Genomic DNA, 12,500 nt, shown 5'->3' with positions numbered 1-12,500 from the left:
AGTCTGGTTCATCCTTGGGAGCAATTTCCAAACGCCTGAAGGTACCATGTTCATCTGTACAAACAATAGTACGCAGGTATAAACACCATGGGACCACGCAGCCGTCATACCACTCAGGAAGGAGACGCGATCTGTCTCCTAGAGATGAACGTACTTTGGTGCAAAAAGTGCAAATCAATCCCAGAACAGCAAATGACCTTCTGAAGATGCTGAAGGAAACAGGTACAAAAGCCTCTATATATCCACAGTAAAAACGAGTCCTACATCAACATAACCTGAAAGGCCGCTCAGCAAGGTAGAAGCCACTGCTCCAAAACCGCCATAAAAAAGCCAGACTACGGTTTGCAACTGCACATGGGGACAAAGATCATACTTTTTGGAGAAATGTCCTCTGGTCTGATGAAACAAAAATAGAACTGTTTGGCCATAATGACCATCGTTATGTTTGGAGGAAAAAGGGGGAGGTTTGCAAGCTGAAGATCACCATCCCAACCATGAAGCACGGGGTTGGCAGCATCATGTTCTGGGGGTGCTTTGCTGCAGGAGGAACTGGTGCATCTCACAAAATAGATGGCATCATGAGGCAGGACAATTATGTGGATATATTGAAGCAACATCTCAAGACATCAGTCAGGAGTTAAAGCTTGGTAGCAAATGGGTCTTCCAAATGGACAATGACCCCAAGCATACTACCGAGGTTGGGGCAAAATGGCTTAAGGACAAAGTCAAGGTATTGGAGTGGCCATCACAAAGCCCTGACCTCAATCCCATAGAACATTTGTGGGCAGAACTGAAAAAGCGTGTGCGATTAAGGAGGCCTACAAACCTGACTCAGTTACACCAGCTCTGTCAGGAGGAATAGGCCAAAATTCACCCAACTTATTGTGAGAAGCTTGTGGAAGGCTACCCGAAACATTTGACCCAAGTTAAACAATTTAAAGGCAATGCTACCAAATATTAATTGAGTTTATGTAAACTTCTGACCCACTAGGAATGTGATGAAAGAAATAAAAGCTGAAATAAATAATTCTCTCTAGAATTACTCTGACATTTCACATTCTTTAAATAAAGTGGTGATCCTAACTGACCTAAGGCAGGGAATTTTTACTAGGATTAAATGTCAGGAATTGTGGAAAAGTGAGTTTAAATGTATTTGGCTGAGGTGTAACTTCCGACTTCACCTGTACAACCCAAATCTAAACCGAGAGAAGATCATCACTCTATCTCATTTCTGTTTTGTCTGTCTTGGAATCTTGATTGTTATTCCAATGTCACTGAGTGTCATGGTGTCTGTAATGTCATGGTGTCTGTAGTGTCATGGTGTCTGTAGTGTCATGGTGTCTGTAATGTCATGGTGTCTGTAATGTCATGGTGTCTGTAATGTCATGGTGTCTGTAATGTCATGGTGTCTGTAATGTCATGGTGTCTGTAGTGTCATGGTGTCTGTAATGTCATGGTGTCTGTAATGTCATGGTGTTTGTAATGTCATGGTGTCTGTAGTGTCATGGTGTCTGTAGTGTCATGGTGTCTGTAATGTCATGGTGTCTGTAATGTCATGGTGTCTGTAGTGTCATTGTGTCTGTAATGTCATGGTGTCTGTAATGTCATGGTGTCTGTAATGTCATGGTGTCTGTAGTGTCATGGTGTCTGTAGTGCCATGGTGTATGTAGTGTCATGGTGTTTGGCGTGTCATGGTGTCTATTGTGTCATGGTGTCTGTTGTGTCATGGTGTCTGTAGTGTCATGATGTCTGTAGTGTCATGGTGTCTATAGTGTCATGGTGTCTGTAGTGTCATGGTGTCTGTTGTGCCATGGTGTCTGTTGTATGTAGTGTTGTGGTGTCATGGTGTCTGTAGTGTCATGGTGTCTGTTATATGTAGTGTCATGGTGTCATGGTGTCTGTTGTGTCATGGTGTCTGTTGTGTCATGGTGTCTGTTGTGTCATATGTAGTGTCATGGTGTCTGTATTGTCATGGTGTCTGTTGTGTCTGTTGTGTCATATGTAGTGTCATGGTGTCTGTATTGTCATGGTGTCATGGTGTCTGTTGTGTCATGGTGTCTGTTGTATGTAGTGTCATGGTGTCATGGTGTCTGTAGTGCCATGGTGTCTGTTGTGTCATGGTGTCTGTTGTATGTAGTGTCATGGTGTCATGGTGTCTGTGCCATGGTGTCTGTTGTGTCATGGTGTCTGTTGTGTCATGGTGTCTGTAGTGTCATGATGTCTGTAGTGTCATGATGTCTGTAGTGTCATGGTGTCTGTAGTGTCATGGTGTCTGTAGTTCATGGTGTCTGTAATGTCATGGTGTCTGTAGTGTCATGGTGTCTGTAGTTCATGGTGTCTGTAATGTCATGGTGTCTGTTGTGTCATGGTGTCTGTAGTGTCATGATGTCTGTAGTGTCATGATGTCTGTAGTGTCATGGTGTCTGTAGTGTCATTATGTTTGTTGTATCGTGATGTCTGTAGTGTCACGGTGTCTGTAGTGTCATTATGTTTGTTGTATCGTGATGTCTGTAGTGTCATGGTGTCTGTAGTGTCATGATGTTTGTTGTATCGTGATGTCTGTAGTGTCACAGTGTCTGTAGTGTCATTATGTTTGTTGTATCGTGATGTCTGTAGTGTCATGGTTCCTGTAGTGTCACAGTGTCTGTAGTGTCACAGTGTCTGTAGTTTTCCCACCAAATCCTTGCCACCTCAGTCATCATTATGTAAGATAGAATGTTGGCTGACTCCTTTGGAATGAAGACGTAGATATACTGGTACTGACTGTATATGTAACATGTTCCTCAGGGGTGATTGTGTTTGTTGTTCCAGGGATAGTGGAAGAGTACCGTCCGCCCTTCTTTGACATGGTGCCCTCTGACCCCAGCTTTGAGGAGATGAAGAAGGTGGTGTGTTTGGACAAGCAAAGACCCAGTATGCACAACAGGCTGCACTCTCACCCGGTGAGACACACAGATGCACATACTCTGAGTGTACAAAACATTAGGAACTCCGGATCTTTCCATGACAGTCTGACCAGGTGAATCCAGGTGAAACCTATGATCCCTTATTGATGTCACTTGATAAATCGACTTTAATCAAATCAAAATCAAATTTTATTGGTCACATATACATGGTTAGCAGATGTTATTGTGAGTGTAGCGAAATGCTGACAGTGTAGCAAAATGCTTACATGCGTATATGAACGGGAGGAGACAGGTTAACGAAGGATTTTTAAGCCTTGAGACAAGACATGGATTTTGTATGTGTGCCATTCAAGACAAAAGATTGAAGTGCCTTTGAACCAGGTATGGTAGTAGGTGCCAGGCGCACCGGTTTGAGAATGTCAAGAGCTGCAATTCTGCTGGGTTTTTACCCTCAACAGTTTCTTGTGTTTATCAAGAATGGTTCTCCACCCAAAAGACATCCAGCCAATTTGATACAACTGTGGGAAGTACTGGAGTCAACATGGGCCAGCATCCCTGTGGAATGCTTTCGACACCTTGTAGAGTCAACATGGGCCAGCATCCCTGTGGAAGGCGTTCCACACCTTGTTGTCCATGCCCTGACAAATTGAGGCTGTTCTGAGGGCAAAAGGGAGTGGTGTTTCTAATGTTTTGTACAGTCAGTGTATAGACACGCGCACACACACCATCAATAGTGACTTTCTACTGTACGTACAGTGATAGAACAGTGTGATTTTATGGTGGGTCTCTCTCTTTCTATGTGTACAGATCCTGTCTTCCATTACCAAGATAATGAAGGAGTGTTGGTTCCAGAGCCCTCCAGCCCGCCTAACAGCTCTCCGTGTCAGGAAGACCCTCTCCAAGCTGGACCAGGACCATGGCTACCCCACAGAGAAACTCAAAATGGATCTGCAGGCCTCAACTCCAGACTACAAGCAGGACGTCTAGACCTTAACATAAGACTACAACCAGCACACCAACATTAGGGCTGATCTATATCCTTTGCTACTATGTAAGACTCTCAGTGTCCCATATTTTTGGTGCCTCTTCCTAAAAGGCCCTCACCAACCTTCCGTATACTGCCTGGATCATTTCATCAGGAATACGATAGAAGAATTGTATGTATTTGCCTCGGCATATTACTTTGGCGAGATCTGGATGGGACAAGCATAAGCATCGACAAATAAGGACTTGGATTTTTGAAGAGTTTACTGAAAGGACTTCCATAGGAACATTGGACATGATTTTCTCCAAGCGGCCCACAGGATTGAGAGATCATCAGAGTTTGGTCCTTGTTATAGCCTTATCCTGTGATACTTTGGGGATGGACATGCTGCCTTTGGATCTGTGAGGCCTTGTGATGTATGATCAGAATGATCATTACAAGCGGCCGTTAATGTCTTGCTAGTGCCTTATTTGTTTTGATGCACTATACAGAATCTATACATATTCATTGATTTTGTATATCCTGGAAGCCTTTAGAGCTGACCATAAACAGTACCCTGATAATGTGTTACTCATGATCGTAGTATAAGCCCAGAGCTAATGAATTAGTTGTATCTAGCAATAGAATAATGTATCTTTCACCAGCGTTGGATTTACTGTAAAAGCTGCTCAACGTTAAAGTACCTATGTATATTATGATATTTATGTATTTCTATTTTATCTGAAATGATATATGCAATACTTTCAGTGTAGAAATACTATCATTATCATCACTGCCATTCAACATTAAGGGAATTAAAAAACATTACATCGATTACAGGGTATTTAATTTATCCATAGATACATGTTTATTAACCTACTAAAAATGGTTGAAATGTGTTTGTATGCTGCTCACCTCACTCTGAAATTACATTTGAATTAGGCAACTAAAAGATTAGTTGTTATGCTGTTCGGGAAAAAGGGCCTAATTGTCCACCAGAGGGCACCAGACACGATATAGATAATCTTTGACTCAAATGAATGATCCCTTTGGTTCAGAGGAGTAGTCTTCAGCTATGTTTTTCAGCATTGGCCTACAATCCAAAACAATCCAAAAATATTCTCAAAATCTGCCTCTTTTTTGCATATTCACTTTGTCTTTGATTTGAATTTGTTCTATTCAGATGTTACTTTTTAAGTGTCAGTTGGCACTGTGAATGCCAGGTTTTATATCCGTCTTAATTGCCGGGGCAGGATGCCACTCTACAAGGAGCTATCAGCAGATATTTTAGATCTGTCAATCACATTTCAGAAGGACAATACACCCAGACTATTTCACCCAGACTTATTGTATATTTACTTATGTGAATGGGACAAACTCCTGCTCCTCCTCCTCAAACATAAACAAATACTCTTACTGTGTGTATATATATATATATATATATATATATGTGTGTGTGTGTGAGTGCCTGCATACATGTGTGTGTGACCGTGTTTGTATCTCTTTGTGTTACAATGAGAGAGGCATTTCTCTCCCAGATGTTTTCTGTTTTGACCTAGTTAGAAAATGCCAAAGTGTGGAGTTAGTGAAGTGTGGAAGAAGCAGGTCTAATTTGACCAGCACATGTTTCTATTATGTCTGGAGGCTCTCCTTTTATTTCCACAAAGAGAAGACAAGTAAAGGTTTTCAAAGTTAATCTGTGTCTATTCAACATGAGCTTAGAACACTGTGTGAGTGTGGACGGAAATGGATTCCAGTCTATCTGTCCATTCATCTACAATATTGATTCTTCAGCCTGTGTGGGTGTGGGTGTGTGTGTTACTCTATCTGTCTGGCTGGTGTTGACCAAACTCCAGAGAGATAATACGCTCCATGCCGCAGTCTGTCTGTCTGGCCATGCAGTCAGATTAAGAGCTGGTTATTTTTAACACCGTAGAAGGGGGTTGTTCAAGTATCAAAGGCCAAGCGCCACTCTCCTTTTGAGAGAGAGAGTGAGCTGAGCCCCTCTCATGTCTTCCTCCCTGTCCAATTCCAAATGGCTTGGCTGGCTTTGATAGAAGGAGGATTTGACCAGCAGACATGTGTGTGTGTGCGCACGCTAGAAGAAATTAGCAGATTAATGAAGAAATTAGCAGATTAATTGGGACAGCTTGATATACAACTGCTGTCTATAGAGACCAAGCAGACACTATTAGACTTCAGGGCAGAACAGAGAGCACTAGCAAAGTGCCAGGTGATAACAGCAGCAAGAGAGAGAGCTATACCATTCTGCCAAATGCATCCCTGATGAGCCTGACCATGTTGATGTTATTTAATTAACTAGGCAAGTCAGTTAAGAACACATTTTTATTTACAATGACGTCCTACCCCGGCCAAACGGGGTAGTCCCTATGGGACTCCCAATCATGGCCGGTTGTGATACAGCCTGGAATCAAATCAGGGTCTGTAGTGACAGCCTCTAGCACTGAGATGCAGTGCCTCAGACCACTGCGCCACTTGGGAGCCCATTAAAGTGTAAACTATCTCAATTTGACTAAATTATCTTTCACTAAATCTTCTAATATGTACTTGCCCAAAATGTGTTTTTTTTTCACAGTGGCTTTTTCATCATGATGGCAAATAACCTAAAATACTACTAAAAGATACAGTAAGTGACCTGATACATGTGACATGTGACAAATATGTGACAAATATTCCAGTCAGGCAATATATCTGAATCCTATACCACGAATTGTTAAATCGTGTAGAAATGATCAAAAATCATTCAGAGCAGTCAGAATATTAATTTGCATCACAGACAATCCAATCATTCTAGCGTCGGGTCTACCATAATAAAGGGGCTGGAATCAGAAAGAGCGCACCCCTTTAAAACCGAATACACACCCATTTAATTAACTACGCTGTCCGCATCACTTCGCCTGGCTTTTTGTCTTTTATTTTCATCCCACACGTTTGGAGGCGACAATACACCTTTTTGCTTGTAGTTCTCCATAAAACCCAAAGAAGAAGACTTCGCCTGGCTGGTTGTCTGTCTGGCGGTGGCTGTATGGTTTGTGGTGTGTTTAGGTCTGACGGTGGTGTTTACAATACCACACTCTGAATGCGATGGGAATGCTGATGAAATGGCTTTAAAACAAATCATTCTCACGTTACTGGTCCTGTTCGGGTTAGTAACCATCGGTGATGGTAAGTGAAATGGTTTTACGTTTGGCCCCTTTGGCTTTTGTCTTCGTGTATGTTTTGTTTGTTTGAGAGGGAGAATGGCTTGGCTGGCATCGCCTGTCGATCATCATGGCGCTGCCTGTCTAGGGTTTGTAAACCGCAAACACATTATAGCTAGTACTACTTGTTAAACTCGTTGAATAACACGGCCGGTGAAACATGTCACGTGTATTTCTGTAATCCACGCATCAGGTTTGCTTAGCTGGTTATATAAATAGAAAATGTGATTTAGTGTGTGAGTGAGTCGATGTAGCTCGCTAACAAAACATGTTTGCGTCTGTTTCGAGCTACTGTAGCTGCTTGGCTAGTTTGCTAACCAGGTGTGCACAAAGGGACCAGGCTAACAATGTAGTCTGTGCATTTTAACATTGCTTCATGTTTATGTCTTGAAAAGAAGCCACACGTCTCTGACGTTAACGCTACAGTTATCTGTGAGCGGCGGTGTTATGCGTTGGTGTTTACTAAACAATCGCCTGGCGGCCGGTGATTAGAATAGGCTCGAGGGGGGCTCTTCCGCATGTAACAAGACCCATAGTCACGCGTTCAGAGCTTTTTATGATTGCATGTGTCTCTAATAGCTGTCTCAACTGAAATAATGTATATCCTTCAACCAATAACTGGATACAGGAATCCAGACAATTTATTCCTCAGAGGGGGTACTATTTTGTGTGTGTAAATAAATGGTTACTGTTTTGTGACCACCACTACGCTAGCCAAGTGTACTGGCAGTGGTGCGACACCAGCCGTCCATTCAGCCGACCCAGACAGAAGTCTGGGTTCTTTGTGATGGAAATGTGGCGAATGGGGGTCTTTTCAGGCTCCAGCCCCCCCCCCTCCCACACACACACACAGCGGGAATTTGGCATATGGTGTCTTTAGTCTATATAGCTACTAGCTAGACGTGTTTGTGTTGTTGGTTACACAGCCTGGTTGTGTTAAACTTACTGAAAAAGCCAGACTGTCACTTTTTTTTCAACTGTTGAGAGAGGGTGAAGTTTATTTCAGATTCAACATCATTTGAACATTATTGTTCCACTTGAGGCATTGTAGAGAAGGGCTGGGAGTGTGTGTTATTTTCCTCTGTGATATTTTCTTCTCTATATGGAAAGACATTGCAAGTTAGAATTTTGTGGCCTCCTGCGTGATGCAGCAGTCTAAGGCACTGCATCAGTGCTTGAGGTGTCACTACAGACCCAGGTTCATTCCAAGGCTGTGTCACAACTGGCCTGCTACCTGGAGTCCAATAGGGCGGTGTGCAATTGGACCAGCGTCATCTGGGTTAGGGGAAGTTTGGCCGGGGGGGGGGGTCTTTACTTGGCTCATCATGCTCTAGTGACTCCTTGCGGCGGAGTGGGAGCCTGCAGGTTGCCTTTGATTGTCAGTTGAATGGTGTTTCCTCCGACACATTGGTGCGGCTGGCTTCCGGGTTAAGCGAGCAGGCGTTGCGAAGCGCTGTTTGGCGTGTCTTATTTCGGATGACGCATCACTCGACCTTCGCCTCTCCCAAGCCCGCTGGGGAGTTGCAGCGATGAGAGAAGATCATAATTGGATATCACGAAAGAGGGGTGAACTAGTGTGGGAGAGGTGGAGAAATGATTATTGATCAATTATGACAAACCTCCTGGCATTGACAACTTAGATGGAAAGTTACTGACGATGGCAGCTGACTCTATAGCCACTCCTATCTGTCATTTCTTTAATTTGAGCCTAGAGGAAAATCTTTGTCCTCGGGCCTGGAGGGAAGCCAAATTATGTGAGCTGTACTGTTATATATCAGTGTAGCCTTTGACATTGTTGACCATAACCTGTTGTTGAGAACCTGTGTTATGGCTTTTCACCCTCAGCTCTGTATTCACGATATAGCAATCTATCTAATAGAACCCCGAAGTGATTCTTCAATGGAAGCTTCTCTAATGTTAAACATGTAAAGTGTGGTGTACTGCAAGGCAGCTCTCTAGGCCCTCTACTCTCTTCTATTGTTACCAATGACCTGCCACTGGCATTAAACAAAGCATGTGTGTCCATGTATGCTGATGATTCAACCATATACACATCAGCAACCACAGCTAATGAAGTCACTGAAACCCTTAACAAAGAGTTGCAGTCTGTTTTGGAATGGGTGGCCAGTAATAAACTGGTCCTGAACATCTCTAAAACTAAGAGCATTGTATTTGGTACAAGTTATTTATTCAGTTTTAGACCTCGTCTGAATCTGGTAATGAATGGTGTATTCAAATACAATGTGTGGCTGTTGAGGAGAAGAAATTACTTTGTTACCTTAGATTGTAAAGTGTCATGGTCAAAACATACAGAATCAATGATTGTTAAGATGGGGAGAGGTGTGTCCATAGTAAAGAGATGCTTTGTGGAGTCATAAAAGCAGAGCAAGTCCTGCAGGCTCTAGTTTTGTCTTGATGATTGTCCAGTTATGTGGTCTAGTGCTACAAATAAAGACCTAGTTAAGCAGCAGCTGGCCCAGAATAGAGCCACACGTCTTGCTCTTCATCGTAATCGGAGGGCTGATATTAATACTAGGGGTGTCACTCACCTGGTTAAGAGTTGAGGCGAGGCTGACTGTTTCACTTCTTGTTTTTATAAGGAACATTGTGTTGGAAATTCCAAATTGTTCGCATAGTCAACTTACACACACTTATGCCACCAGGGGTCTTTCACAGTCCCCAGGTCCAGAACCAATTGAAGGAAGCGTACAGTATTATACAGAGCCATGAGTGTGTGTGGAACCTTCCATCTCATATAGTGCAAGTGAACAGCAAACCCCGTTTCACAAAACAAATAAAGCAACACCTCACGGCACAGCGCCTCTCCCCTGAGCGGCACGTAGCCTAGTGTTTAGAACGTTGGACCAGTAACCGAAAGGTTGCTGGATCGAATCCCTGACCTGACAAGGTAATCTGATCTTCCCCTGAGCAACGCAGTTAACCCACTGTTTCCCGGGAGATGAAGACATGGATGTCAATTATGGCAGCCCCCCCCATCTCTCTGATTCAGTTGGGTTAAACCCCAAAGATGCATTTCAGTTGTAAAACTGACTAGGTATCCCCCTTTCAAATCAAATCAAATCAAATTTTATTTGTCACATACACATGGTTAGCAGATGTTAATGCGAGTGTAGCGAAATGCTTGTGCTTCTAGTTCCGACAATGCAGTAATAACGAGCAAGTAATCTAACTAACAATTCCAAAAAAAACTACTGTCATACACAGTGTAAGGGGATAAAGAATATGTACATAAGGATATATGAATGAGTGATGGTACAGAGCAGCATAGGCAAGATACAGTAGATGATATCGAGTACAGTATATACATATGAGATAAGTATGTAAACCAAGTGGCATAGTTAAAGTGGCTAGTGATACATGTATTACATAAGGATGCAGTCGATGATATAGAGTACAGTATCAACGTATGCATATGAGATGAACAATGTAGGGTAAGTAACATTATATAAGGTAGCATTGTTTAAAGTGGCTAGTGATATATTTGCATCATTTCCCATCAATTCCCATGATTAAAGTGGCTGGAGTAGAGTCAGTGTCATTGACAGTGTGTTGGCAGTAGACACTCAATGTTAGTGGTGGCTGTTTAACAGTCTGATGGCCTTGAGATAGAAGCTGTTTTTCAGTCTCTCGGTCCCAGCTTTGATGCACCTGTACTGACCTCGCCTTCTGGATGGCAGCGGGGTGAACAGGCAGTGGCTCGGGTGGTTGATGTCCTTGATGATCTTTATGGCCTTCCTGTAGCATCGGGTGGTGTAGGTGTCCTGGAGGGCAGGTAGTTTGCCCCCGGTGATGCGTTGTGCAGACCTCACTACCCTCTGGAGAGCCTTACGGTTGAGGGCGGTGCAGTTGCCATACCAGGCGGTGATACAGCCCGCCAGGATGCTCTCGATTGTGCATCTGTAGAAGTTTGTGAGTGCTTTTTTCCCATGCGACCTAGTTGTTGTGTGTATGTGTAACTGACTAGGTATCCCCCTTTCCCATGCGACCTAGTTGTTGTGTGTATGTGTAACTGACTAGGTATCCCCCTTTCCCATGCGACCTAGTTGTTGTGTGTATGTGTAACTGACTAGGTATCCCCCTTTCCCATGCGACCTAGTTGTTGTGTGTATGTGTAACTGACTAGGTATCCCCCTTTCCCATGCGACCTAGTTGTTGTGTGTATGTGTAACTGACTAGGTATCCCCCTTTCCCATGCGACCTAGTTGTTGTGTGTATGTGTAACTGACTAGGTATCCCCCTTTCCCATGCGACCTAGTTGTTGTGTGTATGTGTAACTGACTAGGTATCCCCCTTTCCCATGCGACCTAGTTGTTGTGTGTATGTGTAACTGACTAGGTATCCCCCTTTCCCATGCGACCTAGTTGTTGTGTGTATGTGTAACTGACTAGGTATCCCCCTTTCCCATGCGACCTAGTTGTTGTGTGTATGTGTAACTGACTAGGTATCCCCCTTTCCCATGCGACCTAGTTGTTGTGTGTATGTGTAACTGACTAGGTATCCCCCTTTCCCATGCGACCTAGTTGTTGTGTGTATGAGTAACTGACTAGGTATCCCCCTTTCCCATGCGACCTAGTTGTTGTGTGTATGTGTAACTGACTAGGTATCCCCCTTTCCCATGCGACCTAGTTGTTGTGTGTATGTGTAACTGACTAGGTATCCCCCTTTCCCATGCGACCTAGTTGTTGTGTGTATGTGTAACTGACTAGCTGTCACCATCGGCTAAGGGGGATCCTGATAAATAAACAATCTTCCCGTTGCAACTTGCCACTGACAAAAACATTTTAAAATGGAGAGACTGAGAAAGTTACCCAGATCTGCCAATGTCAATAACCTTAAGTGACTCATTCAACTTCCAAGAAGCAGAGAGCAACATTGCATTCCCCCCTTGACCGGATGGTTTTTAGATGAGGACATGGTGCACTTTGATTGCTCACATTTGAGTATTTTCAAATAGGCTGTGTTGAAGTGAGCTGGGTAGAGGTGAAAGCAGCCTAGACTACAGGGTTGAGACTCTATGCGAAAGTATATCTAGGACCGGCTGGGATGTACCGGAGTTGACCATTTGACTGGGTTAGCCAAATGTCACACTCCAGTGTAATGTAGTCCTCTAGTACCAGTGAGAGCAGAGGAGGTTGGTTTCTCAGGCCAAGCAGACAGACTGGGCATGAAGGGTTTGTCCAGCTGGGCTGCTTTATGAAGAGGGGCCCACTCGGCTCTGTCTGGGGCCACAGTTTCACACCACATAATGGATTATGCCATGGCAAAGCTGAAACCAGATGGTACCAGAAGTAGTCTAGCTAGTGCGGTTAAAAGGAAAAGTTGTTGGGCTACTGTAGGCCCTGGGGGTCTGGTCTGTGACTCAATTTACTCACAGGATCGTCATGCCTC

General features: G+C 43.6%; 2 protein-coding genes across 8 annotated transcripts in view; both read left to right on the top strand.

The window, feature by feature from the left end:
• LOC112216362 (serine/threonine-protein kinase receptor R3) overlaps positions 1-5,566 on the top strand; it is a 26,447-nt gene extending 20,881 nt beyond the window's left edge. For 6 of the 7 annotated variants that reach the window (XM_042299641.1, XM_042299640.1, XM_042299638.1 and 3 more), the window contains 2 exons: positions 2,812-2,942; positions 3,714-5,566. In XM_042299641.1, the coding sequence (XP_042155575.1) occupies positions 2,812-2,942; positions 3,714-3,893 (311 nt within the window). In that variant the 3' untranslated portion in view covers positions 3,894-5,566. Of the gene's footprint in view, positions 1-2,811; positions 3,020-3,713 lie in introns of all 7 variants that reach the window. The other variant, XM_042299642.1, reaches the window with a different exon arrangement.
• Positions 5,567-6,728: 1,162 nt separating this feature from the next.
• Positions 6,729-12,500, top strand: part of LOC112249358 (activin receptor type-1B) — a 54,089-nt gene continuing 48,317 nt past the window's right edge. Inside the window, exon 1 of the mRNA XM_042299636.1 lies at positions 6,729-7,056. Coding sequence (XP_042155570.1) covers positions 6,993-7,056 — 64 coding nt within the window. The 5' untranslated portion in view covers positions 6,729-6,992. The remainder of the gene's footprint in view (positions 7,057-12,500) is intronic.

This window comes from Oncorhynchus tshawytscha, linkage group LG16, assembly GCF_018296145.1.
Source record: "Oncorhynchus tshawytscha isolate Ot180627B linkage group LG16, Otsh_v2.0, whole genome shotgun sequence".
NCBI lineage: Eukaryota > Metazoa > Chordata > Actinopteri > Salmoniformes > Salmonidae > Oncorhynchus > Oncorhynchus tshawytscha.
The sequence above is the reverse complement of the archived record's forward strand: the minus strand, read 5'-3'. Positions and strand labels throughout refer to the sequence as shown.